The following is a 22702-nucleotide window of genomic DNA, read 5'->3' on the forward strand; positions in this document are numbered from 1 at the left end:
GCTCCTGGTTAGAAATTGGCTTATGGCCTCCTGAAGCCAGGTGGAGTGAAAGGTAGTGTAGACATGCTCGGAATAGCACATCTCTCAGCAGATACCAGGAAAATCTCCTCTGGATAAGCCACGGCTTATGCAGTTTCTACAAACCCAGGACATTTGAGCAGAATCACAAACCAGCCATGCCTTTGTACAGGGCAACAGTAATTTGAGGAGACTCAGACTGGGGCTGTTTATTTTTTATATAAAATCCAACTTCTGCAAGCTCTTGTAATCTGTAAAGCAGCAATAAAATATCATGCAGAAGAAACGCTCAACTAGTTAAATACAACTAGAACAGTTTCAGAAGAACACAAGCTAAAAACAGGCTGTTATTTCATAAAGCTGGCAGTGACCCACATTGAGGTGTTTCCCCGGTTGCCGGTGTCCAGCCAGGGACTGCCGGCCATGCCGCTATCCCTGAGGCGCGGCAGCGATACCAGCGGTGCTCCCCACCGCCGGCCGCACCCCCCCATGCCTGCCTTTCGGGACCCCCGTGCCCCGGGAGACGCCTTCCCAGGAGCGAGACGGAGCACGAGGCGGAGCGAGCCCGGTTGTTTCTCACACCGCATCTGGCCTACTGGGCTGAGCTCCCATCTGCAACACCAGAACCACGGTTTTCATCTCGATTTAAAAGACACTGGGTAATCTGCGAGCAGAACGCTGTAAGAGCTTCCTGTCGGTATTAAACTCGCCAGAGCGGTTTTGCAGCCCGCGGGCGAAGGGGCCGACGGATTAACTCCACGCGCGGCCGGCGCTGCGCCACCCCGCGTCCTACGACCCGCGCGGGAGCGGCTCTCCCGCCTCGCCCCGCCACGGCGGGCACAGGGCTGCGGAGCCCCGGCCGGCCGCCCCGCACCGGCGGCGCTGAGAAGAGTCTGGAACTCTCCGTCCCGGGGGAGCCGGGGCTCGTGCCACGCGCTCCCCGGCGAAGCCACCGGCGCGACCGGGCGGGGCGCACGCGGGTGTCCCGGCGCGGCCCCGCGGAGCGCTCCCCGCGCCGCCCCATTCACCAACCGGTTCCCGCCGGCCGCCTCCGCCTCTCGCGCCCGCCCGCCCCGCCTCCGCCCCGCCCCCCGCGGCCTCGCGCCCGCCCCAGGCGCGCCGATGGCGCCGTTGATTGGGTGGGCGCGACGCTCGTCAGTGACGCGCCGAGGGGCGGGGCCCGGGGCGCTCGTGCGGGAGGCGGCGCCGAGTGTCGCTCCTGGTGCAGCCGCGTCCGCCCGGCGCCGCCCGCAGAGCCGCCCGCCCGCCGCAGCCGCTGTATGGTCCTTCCCCGCGCCGCCGCCGAACCCCCGCCGGCAGCTCCGCGGCCTCCAGCGCCTCCTCCTCTTCCTCCTCCTGGTTCTGCTCCTCCTGCCCCCGGCGGTGGCGCCCGCACCCCGGCTGTATGATCAGGCTACAGTCTTCAATGAGTAACCATATTCCTGTGAGTGCCGCTCGCCCGCGCTCCCCGCCCTGGCCCCTCGCCCCGCTGGCCTCTCGGCTACCGCGCCTCTCCCCCATCTCCTCCATGTTGTCTCTTTGTTCTGTCGCCCGGGCCGCGCCGGCTGCGTGCGGCTGCTCGAAGCGCCGGGCTGCGGCTCCCGTCGGGCGGGCCGCTGGGGAGCCGAGCCCGCCTGGCTGCGGCACGGCTCGGCCTCCCTCCCCGCCGGCGCCCGTCTCCTGCTCCCGCCTGCTGGCGCCCCTCTTCCCTCCTCCACCGAAAAAGGAGGAGGTGGCGACCTCTCCGCGGCTCCTGGGCGGCCCGGCCCGGGCACAAAGCCGCTTTGTGAGCTCGGCTGCCGCTTGCTCCGCCCGCCAGCCCGGCCTTCTCCCCGCCGGGCTCTGTGCGGCGGAGTCCGCCGGGCCAGGCCGGGCCGCGCGCCGGGAAGGGCAGCGCCTCCGCGCCCTGGGCCGCGCCGGGAGCCCCCTGCCGGGGGGAAGCCGAGCCGGGCGGCGGCTCCGGGGGACAAGATGGCTCCGCGTCGGGAGCCTGATCGAGGCGTGATGCGAACCCGTGACCGCCGCAGTCGGGGCGACGGCCCGGCCTGATCCGTGGGGCGCTGTCACGGCCGGGACGGTGTCTCCGCACCGAGGACAGATTGGGACAGACAGGCCGGGAGCCCGGCACCCCGCGGCCGCGGGGCGGCCGTGGCCCGGGGCTGTCCGGGCAAGCCGGGGCTTGCCCGTGGACGGCTGGCTGCCAGGCCGGTTGCCAGGCTTGGCTGCCGAGGCTGGCGCTCATCCCCTGCCGCGGCCCCACGTGCGCGGCTGCGGCCGGGGCGAAGGCGGCTGGGCGGCTGCTTTGTCTCAGTCGTACTCGGGCGGGGAGTCAGCGCCGGCTGCGAGCGAGGACGTGAGTCCTTTCCAAAATGAGCTCTATGCAGTAGAGGTGGGGTATGCCCGAACTCGGGTGTGCTGCCGGCATTGTTCGGCAGGAGAAGTCCGCAGACGAGTAATTAAGTACATGTTGAAGCGGATGTTTCTGTGACGATCTGCCTGAAGCCTCAAAAGCTCGCGAATGCGGTCAAATACCTTAATTTTGACCAAAACTGTTTTCAAGACCTTGCCATCTATCTCTTCAAGGAAGGCATTTCCTTCTGGAGGTGGATCACAGTTCAGCTTTGGAAGATTTCTCTTGCCGCTTTTTGGTTTGTTTTCCTTTTTTAACTCGCCTAGTAGTCTCGGTGCCTGTGCTGCATAACATCTGTGACTACAGGGCAGAAAAAAAATCAAACAAGGCACGGCTTGCTGGTGGTAGTATGCCCTCCAAAAGCAGGCAATCAAGAAAGACAAAGAATTAACAAAATCAAGTTGTCTACGACAGTAGAAGCAGGATTGTTTGCTCACTGTTAGCCAGCTATGCACATTGCAAGTATTATGAGCTGGCAATTGTACAGTTTGGGTGGCATGAAGGTCCTGTAATCTGGTGTTTGTTATTTCTGCTGGAGACAACTTTCCAATATGTCTACCTGTATCTGCCGTGTCTTTCGAAAGCAGTGACTCAGAAGTATGAACCCTGTCTCTTTGTAATCTCATAAAACTGCCAAATCAGGAAACCTGAAGATTACACCTAAATGTCAGCTCATATTATTCCATTGATGGAACAGCATAGGGTTTTGAAAATGTCTTAACAGAGCAGTCTTTTCAGGTGGAAAATGTGGAGGAGGTAATACAGAAATCGCACAGCTGTGAGAGGAAATATGAGAATGAGAAATAAAAATGTATGATAGATATAACAAGAGCCAAGGTAACAGGATGTCATTGTCTTACTGGAACTAAATGTGTCAGTAAGACAGTAAATAAATAGAAGTTAGTCTTATCTAATAACTTCTATTAAGTAAAACTTTCCTGTTCTGACAAAATACACGCCACATAAGAATGCCGGATCTGTCCCAGCGTGTAGGCTGCCTGTAAGCAATCACTTGTTTTAAACATTAACCAGAAGACCCAGATAAGAGTATTACTGAACCGAAAACAACAGATTGTCACCTTCTTCAAAAAATTAAAACTCATTCTATTGGGTAAATACAAGAAATAATTCTGTGTTAAATGGAAGTCCTTACTACTTTCTTCTCAGTTGTAGCTTTTTGCTAGGCATTCATTACTTAATTAACCTTGATGAAATACATGCAGACATTTATTGCTGTATGTGCTATATTTCTCATGTTATTGCTTAAAACACAATGGAATCGTTTTTTTGACAGGATTTATGTAGTTTGCTATTGAAGTGACAGTGTTATGTTATTTGGAGAGTCCTTGTTTTTAGAAACTCAGGAGGAATTGCTAGACAAGGGGATGGATTATTTATGTGATGTCTAATTTTTTCCAATATCTGTTAAAGCTTCTTTGCATATTGTTTTTGTGGTCCAAGCAGAAGAACTTTGAACCAAATCACATGGCCTTGGTTTCATCATCTCTAAAAGTTGCGTTGACTTGTTATGCAGGAAGTTTTTAGATAATTTTTTCTTCCTCCTTCTTGAACCACAAGACTATCCTTCTGGCATAGAGCATGTCACAACAAATTTATGATGAACCTTTGGATTCTCCCTTCCCATTGGTGATATATGAATGTATTTTCATAGGCAATGGGTTGCTTTCCATGATCTAAAATGGACAAGCATTTATATTCCCCTTAGATAGGAGGTGCATCTTGTCAAGAGTACCTTATGAAGGTGTGCTTCTACCTTGTGTTATGGGTTTGTAGTTTGTACCCCTTACCCTCTCACTCTTCCTTGTATGCTTTGGCAGTTGCTACTGAGGCCTTGAATAGTAAGAAGTTGGAGGTATTTGTCATTCAGTATCTTTTTGTTGGGTACTAAGTTAGAACAATGAACTTCCTTGCAGGTGTTCTCAAATTGTTGTGAAACTTAGTTTATTTTAGTTTTCTAGTGTTATTCCTGTGGTTTCAGTAGGTGAGTGTGTGTAAGGTCTTGGCTTTAGAGATTATGACATGACATAGTTGGTTCTGGGTATAAGTGTTTTCAGTCTGTGAGCAGGTGGATTGAGCAACCATGAACCATCTTGCATATCTTCTGAAGGTATAGTGTCATATAGCTGTGTTAAGAAGTGCTTTTGTTTGCATGCTTTTCAAGATGCTACAGAGTTGTGAATCAGACTGTCAACAGCATGGGAAAACCTTGTATCTCTTTTTTTTTTCCCATATCAATAATGAACTAATAGATTACTTTTTGTAAACCATTTTTGTCAGACATGAGTGGTTGTTTCAAACTCCAAATAAACAGCCATGTGAATCTGCTTGTCAGTGATGACAGATCTGTCCCAGAGAAGGGCATGAATTGAAGCCTTGCTTTTCAAGATGCCTTCTTCCTGCTTGAACAGCCTATTCTCTAACTTGGGTCTTGAGTTGTAATGGATCATACAGTCATAATTAATGCAGCTATAACAGACAGGTTACCTTCTCTCAACAGGGAGTCCTGGCATATTAACCCTAGTTTTGTTTTCCAAGTTTATTTTGGTGGCTCTAAGAGTCTAAATGTTGGGCATTCTGTTGGGATGGGAACTGCTACTTTTTCCAAAATCCTTCAATGTTAAATTTCCTCGAGGAAAATTTATCTGTAAATTGAAAAGAATATGCTGGTTCAACGTACCCAACTTGATGGTACAAACTATGAGTTTGTCTTACTCTGTTAAAGAGCCTTCTGCCTTCAACACTACATGTTTGAATTTCACTTATGCAATTTTTTGCTTTCATGCACTGTCTTGACTGTTTTGATAGCTTACTTCCAAAACTGTATGAGACAATATAATAATTTTAAAGCTGTATTTCCAGGCCTTTTGGAAGCTCATGACATCATTTGAGTTCCTTCAAAGCCTGAGATCATCATAATTACTGCAACACTATTTTCATAGCTGATTTCTCATCTTCCAGGTCTTTTTGCTGAAGTTGGGTGAAACCTTGTACTCTGGCTTAACTGGATAACAGATACAGCATGCCCATCTTTAATTTTCATTTGACTCCCAGAACAGAATGAAACTAGGTTGGTAGAGCTGTCTTGGGATAGTACAATGTGTTTCTGCATAAAGGTTGGTCTGCCTGTGAAACTTTCCTGCTAGTTATTGGTGAGAAGTGATGGCATTCACATCAAAGTAAACTGAGAGCTTTGGTCCTCTGTAGTGTGGCAGCAGTAGTTGCCAAGGCAAACAGTGAGGCTTAAGTACATGCTTGGTTAGGTCCTTAGATCTGTGAGTTACTAAGGTTCTGATGTGTCTAATACTGACTGTTAAGTCAGTAATTAACAGGATGAATTCCTTTGTAAGGGTTAATAACTCATGGAACTCAAATGTAACATTGCATAATCTACTTGCTTCTGCTTTGTATAAGAATTTGAACTGTGCACCTAGTTTCTAAAATGTCATTAGCAATCTGCATTAAAAAGAAGGATTTTTTTACTTAACTAATTGTTTACTGCTTGCCCTTTTCTGTGTTTACTGGTTTGACTGGTATCTTGAGTACTCCTAGTTGCAGACTAAGGGCAGCCTGCCTAGAAGACTGGATGAAACCTGATTACTTCTTTCTTCCTACCTACCCTGGTATGGCAACATGTTAAATGTTCTTTTCTCCCCAAAAGCTACGTTTTTCCAATTGAAAGGTTTTCACCCTAATGACTCCATTCTTTGTCCTCAAGCTCACTGCATGCATCTGTGTTTTTGACAGCCTTCATTCCCTCATCCTTTAGGCAGAGCAAGGGTGTCTGTCTATGCTTCTTCTTAGCAGTCTTACGAAGAGATCGACAGGAGATCTGCCAGTGCAGTGCAAAAAGCAGCACAAGACCTTGCGCAGCTATATCTGCTTAAAGCTGTCCTGTCCCTTTCTGCTCTTCTGCTTCTTAAACTAATTGAAAGTGACTTTAAATAAGTTACCTTCAGTTCTTTTTTTCAGTTGCTATTTTAGCTGTTCCCTAGATCTGGTCCTAGGAGGCTTTTAAATGCACTCCTGCCACCTTGCTAGGGGCATGGCTGGTGAGTCAGATGATGATTCTTGGAGTCCTTTGGAGTCTGAATTCTTCTGGTTCCTGTTACTCTGTTGACCTTTGACTCAAGAGGATCCTTCTTACTCCTTTTCCACGCCTATTATATTTAGAGTTCTTGCTCTCTCAAGTTGTTAAAGGTAAATACTGAAGTAGCTTTTTTTTACAAGTAGCTGGCAAACTTAATCCTGGAGTCTGCATCACTGCCAGGTGATGGTAGTATCTCTGGAGTGGCAGCAAAGTGGATGTGAAATTGTCATCTTAGTTTCTTTCTGTTAACTTCATTCTTGTGTTTGTTAGCAGGTTGGGGTTTTATTGTGTGTTTCTTTGGTTTGTTTGTTTTTTACAAGTCATGCCTGTGGCTTAACACACAGAGCAAAACTTACAGGAAGCTGTCTGAAAACATGAAAATAGGTTGACTGATCAACATAAATAACTTTTTCTGCTAAATATTTCTGGGATTGATTGTGTTTCTATCAAATACCTAAGTATATTTAGTGGATATGTGGTTCAACTTGTACCTCTCTTTTGGAAGACAGAACTCTCCTCTTCTTCCCTCTTGTGCTCTAGACAGGTATAAGCAGTAATACTGGTAGAGTAGCTTGGCACAAAACTTAACACATCTATCTGCTGTAAGGGTTTTACAGGTGTAAAAAGCACAGATGGGTGGTTCATTTGCAACATCTGCAAATAAATACACAACTTGGAGCAGTTCATTTGCTATCTTAATTCCTGGCTGCTTCTTCCAGTAATTATATATATAAATTCAGCCATAGCTAAGCAGCATACCAGTGGACAGGAATGACCTGTTCAAGAAACTTGCCTATGTTTTTAGCTAAAGCATTACTGCTTTCTCTGTATATTAATGATGTCATAGTGTAAAAATGTAGCGGCGGCATGTTTCAGGGGGGGCCCCTCCGGGGGTGGCCCCCTAGGCTGTGAGTTCGCTGGTAGCAGCAGGCAGGCAGGGAGACTCCACACGGCTTCTGAGGGCCCTCATTAGATGAGGGTTTATTGGGGGTCCTACCCCCGGGAGGCAGCATGGTTTCTGAGGGAGAGGGGGGGAAAGGGGAGGGAGAGAGAGGGGCTGTGAGAGCATTGGCCAGAAGAGCCGGCGAAGAGAGTGAACCGTCCCCAGCACACTGAACAGGGAGATTCAAAGTGGGCGCGGAACAGATTGGGCCAATGGCATTACAGACACAGGATACTGCAGGGGAGGATCACAGGCTTGGAATAAACCAGACATTTTCTAGGGGTGAGACAGAGCATACCATTCAACTAAAATATGACACCACATAAAAAGACTGTTAAAGCATATGAAGGTTGCCATTGGTCTTTAGCCCTTAGTATGTGAAATGTTTCTTAGTTAGTAATGTGTATGCCTCAAAAGCTTCTGTTCAAAAGCCCACATTATAGTGTTAGGCCACAAAGACTGCATTTGCTTTCAAGGCCTACTGTTTGAGTCAGGTAAATTTATATACATTTCTTTCTGTAATTTTAGTAGATGTTGTGATGTCTCTCAGTTCAAAGTGGGGAAGGCAGTTGTATGGGTATCTTGGAAGAACTATTCTTTTTATAAATACTGGGGTTCTTAAAACTTGTTACTGTGTTTTGCACATCTGAAATTGGTATTTTAATACATTACTGGATTTGGTGTTGCAAAAACCCTACATGGAAACTTTGTAATAAGTAAACGTATTTATTTTCTAGTAATCCATGCTAAAAAAAGTAATAGGATTCTTGCACAAACCTAATTCTTGGAATAAAATATAAACCTTGTGAAACTGCTTATTTGCTGTGTTTTTATTTTTTCATTTTATAAAGCTTGATGTCTTAAAACCTTGTTTCACCTGTACTCACTATGCTTCTCCCCCTGTCCCCCTCTCTTTACAGCAGTTCTGTGGTGTTCTTGGTCACACATTTATGGAGTTTCTGAAGGGCAGTGGAGACTACTGCCAGGCACAGCACGACCTCTATGCAGACAAGTGAACTGTAGAAATCCATTACTACTCCACCAAGAAGCCCCCCTAAGAGTGGTTGACCAGGATAAGAAGTGTTGAATTGAAATCGGCAGAGCATTTACCAACGGAATTCAGACCTGGATGGGGTAAACCTCAGTGCACTGCCTTTCTTTTGCCTCAGTATTACTGGATTGAAGAATTGCTGCTTCTTGTTAGGAGGTTCATTTCATTTCCCATTGCTCCCAACATCATACTTCCAAGCACTGAGAATTTTACGTGGAGTATAGTGAAGTAGACTTCAGTTTCTCTACATCAGTTCTGTATTAGAATTTTTTTTAATCCTTTCATAATCTTGTTGCATGTTTAACTAAATCAATATGGCCCGAATGAACCGCCCAGCTCCTGTGGAAATCACCTACAAGAACATGAGATTTCTGATCACACATAATCCAACCAATGCAACCTTAAACAAATTTATAGAGGTAAGGCTGGTATGGAATTCCTACTGATGTATTTTTTTAATCCCTGAACAGCATGCTGTATTTATATAGAAATAAATATATATTTATTAGCTGATAACTGGTCTAAAAGCCATATGAGGAGATAGTGAGACTGTATATTGATTTTTATTTTTAAATACTGGTAAAGTGTTTTGAAGATCTGTAGACAAATCTGCAGATATCTGCAAATCTGCAGACAAATCATATATACTTTGGCCATCACAAATGTAATTCTGCAAGTGAAGTAATAATTATACTGTCTAGTACATGGTACATTAAGTACATTGTTTAGGTCTGAAAACAGGAATTATCTACCAGAGTTGCGTGTAGAGCAATACAAACATCTCTTAGTGGTAGATTCAGATTGGGTAACAGTGCAGTGTAACATTTCACTGCACTTCCTGCATAGTGATATATAGTGTGGGTTAGAACCTTAGGAACTAGTAACAGGATTGCAATGTGCTTTCACTACCTAGCTTCCTTCACTATTAGCAGATTGCGGTTTTAGTGTAGCTTAAGAGGATCCTCTGTGTTATAGAGTCTACGTGAGTGAAATTTGTGGCACTCAGAGCTGCTGAAGCTACTTCAAGTGCTTTGGTAAATGCTACTGACTAAGGCCAGTGGCTTGGCATATATTGCTGGTACTGAATTTATCATCTAAACCATGTATTTAGCATGTTGGAACTGTAAAGTGCATGGTTGTATAAAGTGTGTGTGTATGCTAATAAGTTCCTTGCAGAGCTACTTCATGGGAAGGTCCAAGTTTGCTAAGTCCCTCCTTAGCAAGATTTTAGGTGTACTACACCTCAATTCTGTATTTGGTGCAGGATTATTTACAGGAAACAGAGAGAAAATTTGCTTGCCTTTATACTCTCACAAGTGGATCAGGTCTGCTTAGGCTATGCTTCAGTCATTACCCTGACAGTTGCAGTGTGAATAATATTTATATTTGCTGCAGGGAGAATGAAGAGGGATTGCTTTTTTTTTTTTAATGTAGGGTAATAGCAAAATGGAAAGCTAAATTTTGTCTTGACAGCTCAGGAACTGGAATAATTTATTGTCCTGTGCTTATAACTCTTAAGAGTAAGTGGTCTAACAAACCTGTTGTTTTAAGCAGAGAGAGAGAGGGGGAAGATTTGAACTTCGCTCGGAATGCTTTTAGTGAAGTATGTAGCTTTGCAAAGCTTCATATTCCTTTAAGATGAATGATCATTTGGAGATGGACTAGTTGATTAATCAATATTTATCAGGATCTGATTTTAAAAGAAAAAAGTCTGATCCAACATAACAAAACTTACTCTGCACGTAAGACTATATTTGCAGAAAAGCCTAAAGTATATGGCATTAGCACACAAGTTTTTAGTCGTTTCAGCTTTCTGTGTCTTTGCAGGGTGGCAAACATTTGCATGAGTTTTGCTACTGAGAATTTTGGAATGAGTTCCTAAGTTAAATTATCAAGAAAATTAAATGGTTAAGTGAAGCTAGTTTACTCTTACAGCATTTTTTTTCCACTCCTTAGGAACTTAAGAAATATGGTGTTACCACAGTAGTGAGAGTGTGTGAAGCTACTTATGACACTGCTCCGGTGGAAAAAGAAGGCATTCAGGTTTTGGTAAGTAGTGTAGAAGCAGATTTTGAAACCAATGCATTTTGCTGTTCACTCTACCCCCTTCCCCCAAAAAAGATTATTTGACACCACTTTATTAACTTTATGAGTATATTCCAGCAACTGATGGAGGAAAAAGATGTGAAGACATCTTTTCTTGTCAGCAAAAAAAATCAGTTTTGAGCTAAATCATGTGATCAATGAAAACTGATTGAGAGGAATCTATTTGTAATATTGCTATAGTTAGACTATTAGAAAATGGTAGGTTTGAGTGGTTTCCTCAGCTGTCAGCTCTTTGTCCATTGTGTCCCCTCCTTTTTTTTTGCCTGTGCATACAGCTTACAAGAATTCTGTCTTTATGTGTTTGTTACCTTGTGTTCTAGGACTGGCCCTTTGATGACGGTGCTCCACCATCCAACCAGATTGTTGATGATTGGCTAAACCTCCTTAAAGTTAAATTTCGTGAAGAACCCGGTTGTTGTATTGCTGTACACTGTGTTGCTGGTCTTGGAAGGTGGGTGAAGGTTTAAAGATTTGTTGAATTGTCATCCCTGGCCAGACTTGTTAAGATCTAGTGCAAAATTTTACTTGAGGCAAATGTAAAATAGTCACGTATCCAGTATTGGAATGACCTCACGCTTAAAAGTAGTTAAGATGGCAGGAAACTGTTGTATGTTTTTATTAAAGATCTTTAGGTCAAGAGATGATGCTTCAGTCAAAGCTTTCACAAAGTCTACAGAATTAAGTTAACAAGTATATTCTTGTACTGAATATGTTGATGAATGCCCCATCAAGATTTTTTGTCTGGTTTTTCCTAATGGATTTGGATTTTTGTGACTTGTCTGCTTTCTCTCCATCTCCATTTCAGCAGTATTGCCAGTCTCCTTGAACCAAGGGCATTGTAACTGTTAACCACAAACAAGTGGGTGGTTCTGGCACATCAAGACCAGCTTTTGTCCACAACCTATCTGGGGGATGGAAAGTGTTTTCTAAAGTCCCAAAGCTATTTGCCTCATTTCTAAGTGACATAAAAATTTTTAGGGATATTGCTAAATAGTTTCCTCTAAGTCCTGTTCCTTCTGTCTGCTGCCACTATCTTGAATAGAGTTCCAACAATTGTGAGAAAATAATGGATTTTCTGCTGTTCTAAACTACTTGGGAACTAGATCTGTTCAAAAAGGAGTTGCTTTATTCTAGCTATGGATTTCAGCATGTCCAGTACAAAATGGAGTTTTCTGGTCTTGTTGTCCACAAGCCTGGCTTATCCACTGCATTATGGCTTAACAAATAAAAAAGTTCACTACAGTGAATGTTGAAGAATGTTAGTAGTAGATGAATGTTGCCAAAACAAGTCCTCTTCTGCTGCTTAGAATGATGCCGGTTGGTTTTTCCTCAAAACGAGGCAGTTAATCAGTTGAAGACAGTCCTAGCTTTCTATCATGATCATCTATCATCTATCATTTTCCTTTTAAATCCCTGAACATATGAAACCACTTAAAGTTACTACTATATGCACAAGTCTGTTGCTAGTGTGCGGCGTGAGGTTTTGTCTTGTGGTTTTTTGGTTTTTTTTTTTTTTTTCTGAGTCATAAATTGCTAATGTATTTGAGTTTGATTTAAGTCAAGCTTTTATAACTGAAAATTGATTCTGTCAGAGGAAGAACACCATGGCAAACAAGGAAATCCTCAGGGGAGTGTAGCAACCTGTGGATCGCATCTATTTCCAAAACTTGTGACACTAGTTGTAGGATTTGTCAGTTCTTACTGAACTTGACCTCTCTTCTGACACTTGTTTTGGCATCCTGACTGCGTCTAATGATGATTAATTTTGGAGAATAAAAACCCATATGCAACTCTTCCTCAGAATCAATTGATTTGAAACAAATGGTTAAAGATTACTTACATTTTATTTCTGTTGTCCTCTTGTGTACCTAAAGTCAGATGAATGAAGCTAAGGTTGACCAGACGTAATTTAAACCCCTGTTTAATGAGAATGGCTAATTCAGAATGAGGCGATATTATGTCTCGGTGAATGTAGGAATGCCTTCTGCCTTTTCTGCTTTCCCAGTGAAGAAACATCATATATGCAAAAAACAAATTGTTTTTCTGAGTATGCTTTGACAAAAACTAAACTGATGTTTTCTTTTTAACCAGAGCTCCAGTCTTAGTTGCTCTTGCACTGATAGAATGTGGAATGAAGTATGAAGATGCAGTGCAGTTCATAAGACAGTAAGTGTGACACTAAAATGTAGCTGTTCCCAAGATTCAGTGTGTTGATACATCCTTGGACACTGAAGGAAATTCTAAATTGTCTTTGATGCCTTTTTTTTTTTTTTTTTTTTTTTTTTTTTTTGGTAAGGTATTTAATTTAGTACATCTGAAATTGTAGTGCATACAGTCAGTGTTGTAGGATTTGGATCTGTGGAATGGGTATTTTTTTGTTGAAACCAGAATCCATACATAATTACTTGAGGAGGTTTAAAAAAAAACAGAACAACCATTAACAAACCCCCTAACTTTCAGTTAGATTTGCAGAGCTCTCTTTATTTATTTTGCATTTGAAAGGCAGAATACCTTTGTCTTTTCTGGTGGTCTACTGAAGGCAAATATTTCCTTGGATTTTTTAATCAATGTATGTAAGTTGGAAGAGAGCAGTTTTAGTCTCAATGTTTTAATTTGTCAGGTTTCAGCTATATTTAAAAGAAGCTGCATCCATAATAAACAATAACAAAACACTTCTTGCATAATTGCCAGGCCTTTGAAGAATTAAATTCAGCTTGTACTGGTTGTATATGAAATGAGGAATAGGTAGCCAGGCATGTACTCCAGTCGGGCAACATGCACCTTTTTTTCACATATATACAGTTTGAGAAAACAAAGGAATCTCAATTTCTGTTCAGCATCTTTATTGTGGGGACTTTAAATGTTTATGTACTTTCTTACTATTGTCATATTCTTCATAACTGTTTTAAGAGAATGAATAACTTCAGCTCTCAAAAAGACCATCTTGCATCTGCTCTATAGCTTCCTTTTGAAGTTTCTTCTAAATTAAAAATGCTTTCCTCTTCTTAATGTAAAATCTCTGGCTTTTGCTTTCCATAGGCTAGAACACTGTCTAAAATGCTCTGTACTCCTTTGAGCATGTGGTCCAGTGAGATATTTGTGAAAGGAAGCTACCACCCTCTTTCCTGGCACTTAACTTCCAATTATCCCTACTTTGGTTACAGCCTTGACTTGAAGGTGGCTTTTTTAAGTGACCTAAAAATATTTTTCTCTGGTTGGTGATATTATTTCACTGGGCAGTAGATTAATGTTCTGTTTCAAATGTGGTTTTTTCCATCTAGGAAGCGGCGTGGAGCTTTCAACAGCAAGCAACTTCTGTACTTGGAGAAATACCGCCCCAAGATGCGTCTGCGCTTTAAAGACTCCAACGGTCACCGAAATAATTGTTGTATTCAGTAAAGCTCAACAGCCTATAGTACTTCTTTGGAAATAAAGGATGGAAACTAGAATTAAGCAGACTGTATGCCAAAGACATCAGTCTGGTATTTTTTAGTAGTAAAGGAAGCTTCCTTAGGAGTATTTATTAGGCTAAAGGCTCAGTAGAAATGCAACTTCTGTGTTTAGATAAATATCTGTCTATTTGGAGACCCAGTAAATGTTTTTGCTGTACCCTGTTTCTGAGCTGTCTCCTTGTTCATTAATTATCAGATCAAATATCCTTTAATCATGCCATTGAGTCTTACTGACCTAGTTTCAACTACTAAAAATTGGGGTACTAAAATAAATCAATCTGTAGAGAGATTAGGTGCCAAAATACCCAGCATATCAGCTACATGTTTTTCCTTAAAATGGGCATAGTTCTGATGATGTGAGAACTACCAGCTTATCTGGACCTTACTATCTTTTTTTTCTACAGTCATTTCAATATTGAAGAATATGGCCTCTAAAGTAGTCTTGCCTGCTCACGGTATGTTTTGTCTCCCACAATCGCACTAGAATTATCAAGATTTGCACAGTCTGTCTTTTTAATACTATGAATTACAGCAACTTTTTATCCCTGCATCTGTACTTTTCTGTTACCTGAACCTCTCCATATTACAAGTCATTACTCTGGTTATTCATGTAGAAGATCTTTTAAATTGTACAGAAGCACACAAGTCTTTAATGTCTCCAGACAAAAAGCCTTACAGTAAAATTAATGTTGGCACTTCATGTGCAACTTAACAGAGGGCCTGAAAAGGTTGGGAGGGGCTATTTAATATTTCTAGTAAAATGTTGCCTTTGTCTTGTGCAGGAAGTATAGAATATGCCCTTTACTTTAGTAAATATTTTTTTAAAACGTAGAAATGCTTTGTTATTGTAGCTAAAAATTCTTAATCAGAAAATTTCTGAAAAATCTTGTAGTTTTCTTTTACTGTACCTATTGAGAGTTGTTTACCAACTATTGCTTTGTTGAAAGTGTGATCTTTTTCTTTTCTTTTCATTTTTCCTTCTTGAGTTTCTGCTGTGACTTGGGCAGACCTCTGTAATATTTTGTATGCCTTTCAAGCTGCGTAACTTAATATTTGGATACTTGATAATTTGTTTTATTATGTAATTGATAAAATGGTGATGTGTATTAATGTTAGTTCAACCATATATTTATACTGTCTTGGGAATGTGTGGTTATAGTTCTGTGGGAGAAATACTTTTGCCAGTGTTCACCAGCTTGTAAAATCTAGTGCGAGAGCTTAAAACATCTAAATAAAGACTGAAATGCACTTACGAAGTTTGCTGAAATGCTCATCACTTTCACTTATTTTTGTGTACTATGTCAGCAATCTTGAGGTGCCTAAATTCAGAATCTAGTCAGGCATCTGTTTTCTTTTTTTTAAAATCTGGGCCTGAATGTGCCCTTTGCTGTAATGTTTGCTGTTTGTTTTACTCATAAATAAATGTGGACAAAGATTCATGGTAGAAAGTACAGTATTTTTTCATGTAGCTTACTTGTGACTTGCTGTCCCCAGTACTAAAACAGCTTACTTACTTAGTAAGTAAGCTGGTATTGCAGTAAAACAAGAGAATATGCATCAGTAAAGTTAGGGAACACTTGAATCAGTACCATTAGAATTCAGGTAAAAATAGTGTGATGGAGTGCTTCATTGTCAAGACTGAAGCTATGTACAAACAAGATGTTCCAAAAAATGCATGAGCAAAGACCTGTTATGTGAGTTTCCAGAGTGGTGACTAAACTTCCGGATGAGAACTAGAAGGTGTTCTTAGTAGCCAGCTGAGGTGATCGATGCTCGTAAATGCTTGGAGTTAAACTTTGGTTAATACATCTCTTCCTTTCCAAACAGTGAGGTGGGATCATAGTATCAGTCAATGGGATTTCTGAAGGATTGCTTTTGGAGAAGTTACAGCCTCATTATAAAGAGCACTGTATGATTTAAAAATGCCTAAAATAATATAATATAGCACAATCTTTAAAGCAGTAAAATAAACTTTGGATCATCTTTCCTGTGGAAGCTGAATGTGTTTTAAAATGTACTTTGTTTAATGGAATAGAGCTTCATTTGACTGAAGAGATGAGATGTTATGGAATGACATCCAAAGTCATTAATGTTTCTTGTCAAGATGGACTAGATTATAGGAACAATGGCAAAGACAAAATTTTCATATATTCTGTAACTCATCATTATACTGGACTGATTGATGTAAATACTGGTTTAACACAGATTAGTATCCAATTCAAGTTAGAAATTCTGATTTGGTTGCCCATGAAAATAAGAGAAGTCTGTAAAACAACCACAAGTAAAATGCCTGGAATTTTTTTACTTAAAATTATTAATACAGTTTATGTACATAGATCAGATTTTGCTCTGTCTTTACAGAATTCATCATGGGTAAGCAGGATTTCAGTTAGTGATGGAAGCTTTGTTCTCTAAACCTGAGACTGGACTTAAGTTGATTTCAGTGAACAAGAGGAAATACTTGCATGAGCGCATGTCTGTTGAAAGTCAACTTCTGAACTCTTTCCCTGACTCTAAGGAACAGAAAATCTTTTCCTCTTTCGTAACAATTCTGGTAGTTTTCAACATTATTTATGTTGTGAAGATAGGATAGCTGAGAAACTACATAAAACAAGTTGAATGAAATTCCATCTAAAGTGTATGTGTATATATATATATGTATAAATATTTACAGATTCAAGTGAATAAATACTTAAGCAGAATTACTGTATCTTAAGGCTAAAGCCTGGCATGGAAAAGAGGCTTTAATGTAACATTTAATTTTGGATGCTTTGAATGTGTAACTGCTTTGCCCTCTCAAGAGGTATGTTCTAGTACATTCCTGTCATCTCTTAGACTGGTTTCCGCTGTGGACTTAATGGCTTATGTAATGTGGCATGTAAATGGTGGTGGTATTTACAGCATTCCTTAGCACGTAGCAGAAATGTTCATGGGAAATGGGGTGAGAGTTTGCAATTAGTGCAGCAGAAAACAGATAAATTCCCTATATTGTTCTGTCATATGGTCCCTTAATTCGCAGGAAAGGTAGTCAAACAAGGTACTTCGTTACTGATTATCCAAAGTTAGGTATAAACCTGAATGTGATTTTCTTGAATCTGATTCTTAAAAGTGCTGAGCAGTCAGTTTCAACATAAGTCTGTAAATAATGTACTTAAATATATATGAAATTATGTAGAACGCTGTTTCTGAACAGTCCTGAGCCAGTTCAGACTGTACTCAAAACTAATTAATACTTCTAATCTCCTTGTCTTCAGTTCTCGATGTATAAAAATCCTTTCCAGTCCTTAAACTAGTGGAGCAGTTCTGGAGATAAGCAGTAATTTCTGAAGTAATCAGACACATCTGCTTTATTGCACGGAAGAAACAATGAGAAAATGTGTAATTTGGTATTGAGGCTGAATCCAAGGTTAGACTTAGTCTTTGGCAGTAAGAAAAGTAGTAAAGCTCTGCTCATTTATGTGAGCATTGTTTATCCTTACAAAATTAAATAAATGTGTTGAGAGGGCCAGACTAAGGGTTTATGGGTGACCTTACCTTAAATGTTTTTAAGCTTCTGAGTGCTTGACTGCTGCAGCATTAATAAATACTATTTTTCCTTTTTTTTTTTAATATGTGCAATATGATTTAAATAATTACTGAGAGATAGTACTCAAAACAGTATCTTAGATTTGCTGGGATTTTCCTGTGTCATTAATAAGCAAGTATTTTCTGTCAGTATGGGGGTAGTTATCAAACCAGAAATCATGTTCCAATCATGTTTTTGTATGTATTTGTGTAATCCTACTGTAAAAAAAAAAAAAAAGTTCTACTTCACAAGTTGAATTCAGCTCTTAAAATCAGGCTGAAATTTGGTGGGGTTTATTAAATAGCTGGGAGGGACTTAACTGAAGAAATAGAGATTTCTTAGTGAAAGGAATTTTGCGCTTTAGGCATATGTCTCAGATCTTCTATGCTAAGAGATACCTAAAATATGTTAGATGAAGAGCTCTCTAAGGATGAGAGCATATTCTGTAAAGGGAACATGGGATGGCAAATTCAATTTGCAGTATTGGTATCTACAGGTAGATTAAATAAATTTCACCTAACTTCTTTAAGTGCAGTAGTTCAAAGTGTCAGGTAAAGTATTTCTCTCCACATACTCTGCTCTTAATGTGTAATAACCATTGACAATTATAACCTGTTTTTTTCTTACTGATATGGGTTTATGCTACATGTAACCACAGCAAGTGGCATTATTTTTGTCTTGATGGTCACCTGCATGACTGCTGTTAATTTTGATACATACTGTCCTAATGCATTGGTAATTATCTCAACACAAGTTCCCTATTGGTTGAAAGTCTCTTTATGAGGTAATAGTGTTTAAATAGTGATCTGACAAGAAACGATAGGGACAGTGCCAGAAGATCAAGTTGCCTGCTTCAAGTTTCTGATTCAAATGAAGACTCTTAGAAGTGTAGCTGAAGAAAATCAGATACCAGTGTATAGATCCATAGGAAAGCTCAAGACAGAAATACTCATGTAGTAGAAGACATTCAGTCTCAATACTACATGTAACCTGTGTATGTAAAAAAAACCTAGATGTGTAGAATGGGTATTTTCTGTGGGCTAGAGTCTTTAATCTCACTTTATTAGTGGAGTAACAGCAGTAGCTGATTCTTCTCCTTTTTATAAATTTGCACATGCTTTATCATCAAGTTCCACTGATACTTGTTCTGAAGAAGACAGAACTTGAATTACATTTGGACTTTAGAGGAGCGAGAGTTGCAGGTGATGAACTCTTCTTCCCCATTCATAGGAGCGTAGTTATGATCTGAACAGGACAGTGCCGCTCAGCATTGTTACGCACATCCACAGTGCTAGTAGGAAGCTACACACATCTTAGTTTGCCTTCTTCAATTCCCCAGTAAATCTGTGTCTCTTTAGGTAGGGCATGCAAACCCTGAACTTGCCTTTAAAATTTTAATTCAACTCTATGACAACTTTCAGTTCATCATAGTAAAAGCACTTATAGACAAGAGGGCCATAGCAGATGTGCAAGACCATGGAGTTCCCTCATACTGCAAGTATACTCATCCCTTTATGCTTGATATACAAGGTTTTCCACAGTATCAGGTCCCCTGTCTGTACCAGGGGTGGGCTACTCTACTCTCTCCTTGGTTTTGTACAGCAAGATTCTTAATTCTCCCTGCCTTCTAACTGGGAGTTTCTTGTAGGATACTATGGAGGATGGGTACCTGGCAGGAACTATATACCCTGATGCTCAGATGCTCCTCAGGCCACCCTACATGGAGTGTTTCTGCACTATGTCTTTATTCAGACAGAATTTTGCTGATGGGAAGACTTTTTTCTAGGCAGCCGCTGGCTGTTTCCCATATTAATCTAATCAGTGAGACAATTTTATAATATCCAATCACTTTGTGTTGTTAAGGTTATCCTGATGGAGAGCATGCAAACTTTCCCGTATTTGTGTTAAATCACAACCATTTTTACTTCTCCTATTCTCATACTTCATTCAGTTGCCTGATCTTGAGTAAGCCCTTTGCTGCATAAGGTTTATTTCATACATTGAGAGTCTTTACCTCCGAAGTTCTTGACCTTATTTTGTTCCTGTTTTCCCTGTCTAGAAATTCTTAGTAATTTCTATTTCACTTGTCTACTTCTTATCGAAACTCCCTTCAGGACTTCATTAGTTGCTACCTGGTTTTCTTCACTGGAAAAAAAATTAAGTACTATTCAACAGCCCTTGATGTTTACATTCGTGTTTCAATTGTCTTTCAGCACTACCAGAGTATTTATGCTACTTTGAAGTTGGGTCTCAGTTCTATTCCAAGCCCTTTGCCTTGGAAGAGGTTCTAAGCTGAGTCCAGGAAGGGAATTTGAGAGAATTATCATATATTACTGGGTTGAAGCATTAGGATATTTTTGAAGGAAACCCTCTAATTGTGCCATTAAGAATGTAGAGTAATTTAGATTGGACAAAACATTAGAAGGTGATCTAGTCCAACCCCATGCTCAAAGCAGGGATAACTTCACAATTATATCAAGTTATTTAGGAGCCTATCAAATCAAGTTTTTAATACGTTCATGGATAGAGATAACCGCTCCTTCCCAATATCTGTCCCCCAGCTGAAAACTCTTCCCTTGGGAACTATTCGGAATCTTCCCAGATGCAATTTCCCTGTTTCTCACATTTTTTTCACTGTGACCTCCAAGACACTCTGTCTCTTCCTCTCTACATTCATCTGCCAGGTAATTGAGACAGAGGAACTTTGCTTCCTCAGTCTCATCATGAGGGTGAGGAAGCACAATACACTCTATGCTCCAAGCCTCTCATAATCTCAGTGACCCTCTACCAGGGTTCCTTCCACTTTGTCATTATTTTCACGTACTGGGGAACTGGATACAGGCTACCATATGACTGCCTTCACAGAAGATAAAAATTAAGGTAAATAGTACTGGAGTGAAATCTCAGGCATTCAGAGAATTCATAACCAGCAGCAGTTCCATAGACAATTGCCCAAATTACTTTGGGACGTAAGTCTCAAAGGCATATTTTGTGCTGGCTATCAAAGTCTGTTTTCCTCTAGCATTAAAAAACTTCATTCAAACAATTTTTTTTCCTGTTTTACACCAATCTCTGCATATAACTGCAATTCTGTCTGATTTTCTGAGATAAAATGTCTTTTTTTCAGTCTTGAATCTGTGTATTGCATTAGGTAATTCTTAATAGCTTGTAGCTTCTACACCTTTTACCTCTTTACAAAAATTTACCCTTAGTCATAAAATTTAGCCTTTGTCTTCAGAACCTTGCCTTTGTCCACCAAGCTATATGGGTAATTTTAAAAGCCTCCGTCCTTTTCACCTGTGGAACTGAATGTTTTTCTGCTGCTTTCTAGAGTACGACATGTAACTTCTGTTTGACCCAACAACTGGCAGCTGCTAATGAGTCTTTTTGTGGGGAAAGAGAATGATCATGTCATAAATTTGGTGAAAAGTGGGTAAGGGGGCACATGTTACTGTTCCTATACTAACTAAAGCAAGGAGGAGGTAGGAAATTAAAGGGAAAATAGTGTCAAAACAGATATTCTTTACCAAAATATGTGGGTTTCCATTATGGGATTAGAAAATTTCAGATTATTGGTTGTTATTGTTCTGTGTTAGAAAAAGTCAATTCTTACTACACAAGAAATAGAAAAGATCTGAGGAACTAACAGTTTTAAATTTTGCTAAATATATAATTCACAATAACTTCAAATTGACTTAAACAAGCTAACTGGAGCCTCCTGAACTAGTGATATTTGCAAATCCTAGGTATTGTGAGCAGAGTGTCTGCTGTTCATCCTGGGTAAAATCATGGCAGTGTGCTATGAAAAACAGTTATATAATTAGTAAGGGGTGCCAATGTAGTATTTCTGGCTCTTTCAGAAAACAGTAATCAGAAAAAAAATATTTTGTTCAATATTGTAAACTCAGCAGATAAATGTAACTGGTGCTGTAGTACATATAAATTTATATCAGAAGTCTAACTCTGCTTTGTGTAACATTTTAAGTTATGCAATTTACAAAATAAATGTAGCACTTGGGTTTTAAAATCACTTAAATATCTTGCAGACAAAAGAAGGATGCTCCTCTGAGATATTGTTTGAATAGTTAATGGCCTACTGCTGTAACATATCTCAGCTTTGCACCAGCATACCCAATACATTCTTTATCCAGATAAGCATATGAAGCAATCTAACTCCTTTCCACATTTTGACAATCAAAGCATAATTAATAGTCAAAAGCAAGCCATGTTTAAGACCAGTGTGATGATCTGACTGCATAGAGCATATTTTCAACAATTCCATTTAGACCAAAAAACATGGAAAGACGGTAAGGAATATAATTCATAAACCTCTTGGGAAGAGTTGTGGCTAAATAAAGACTTGGAACTATAAGCAAAGAAACTGCTTTCTGCTGCTTTTTCTTGTGTTCAGGGCACTAAGAGACTTAAATAGGCTGCTCTTCAATGGAAACAACTTGCAAGATCTGGACTACTACCAAGTAGCTCACATCTAAAGGGATTACATGATAAAAATATTGCTGGGAAGATAGCAGATGGTGCAGTTGTAATTGTGTACACCTGGTGTGCCACTGTATACAAAGGCCTCGGTAATACCTACGAAATTTGCTATTGGGGTGCCCTTTTTTGTGCTGAACTGCAATACAGGTGCTTCAGATGGTCAAGTTGATTACATAAATGGAGTGGCACAGTATGGCCATGGCAAAAGTAAAGTGCACACGCTCTGTTAAACTGAGATGGGTCACTGGAGTTATGTGACTTTTGACAGTGTAAAGAAAAAACTGAATAGAGCAATGAACAATGATCAGATTACCAGCAATGCTTTGCCTGCTGCTTGTGCCAAAAGAAATGAAATCAAAAAGGCTGAATGCTGGAAAATTTGTGCAATGCAAATTCTGTTTAACTGAATTTTGCTTCAGAAAGTAATTTCATTTCTTTGTATAATATCAACAATATTTCAGCAGGTTAGCACCTTGTTGAAAGTTTTGTGCCTAAAAAGCCTTTGAAGAAATTAGTGCAGCCAGCCCAGTAGTAGCTCAGTTCTGCACCATC

At 40.7% G+C, this 22702-nt stretch overlaps 2 protein-coding genes across 2 annotated transcripts; both read left to right on the plus strand.

The window, feature by feature from the left end:
* Window positions 1-1325: 1325 nt before the first annotated feature.
* Window positions 1326-8949, plus strand: LOC137470424 (uncharacterized). Its single transcript, XM_068183742.1, has 2 exons — window positions 1326-1462; window positions 8400-8949. Exons 1-2 carry the CDS (start codon window positions 1424-1426, stop codon window positions 8493-8495), a joined length of 135 nt encoding a protein of 44 aa, XP_068039843.1. The 5' UTR covers window positions 1326-1423; the 3' UTR covers window positions 8496-8949.
* On the plus strand, window positions 8808-15340 carry PTP4A1 (protein tyrosine phosphatase 4A1). Its single transcript, XM_068183741.1, has 5 exons — window positions 8808-8949; window positions 10487-10579; window positions 10957-11087; window positions 12728-12802; window positions 13918-15340. The coding sequence occupies exons 1-5, from the start codon at window positions 8845-8847 to the stop codon at window positions 14033-14035; spliced, it is 522 nt and encodes a 173-aa protein (XP_068039842.1). The 5' UTR covers window positions 8808-8844; the 3' UTR covers window positions 14036-15340.
* Window positions 15341-22702: the final 7362 nt, after the last annotated feature.

This window comes from Anomalospiza imberbis, chromosome 3, assembly GCF_031753505.1.
Source record: "Anomalospiza imberbis isolate Cuckoo-Finch-1a 21T00152 chromosome 3, ASM3175350v1, whole genome shotgun sequence".
In the NCBI taxonomy this organism is placed as follows: Eukaryota; Metazoa; Chordata; class Aves; order Passeriformes; family Viduidae; genus Anomalospiza; species Anomalospiza imberbis.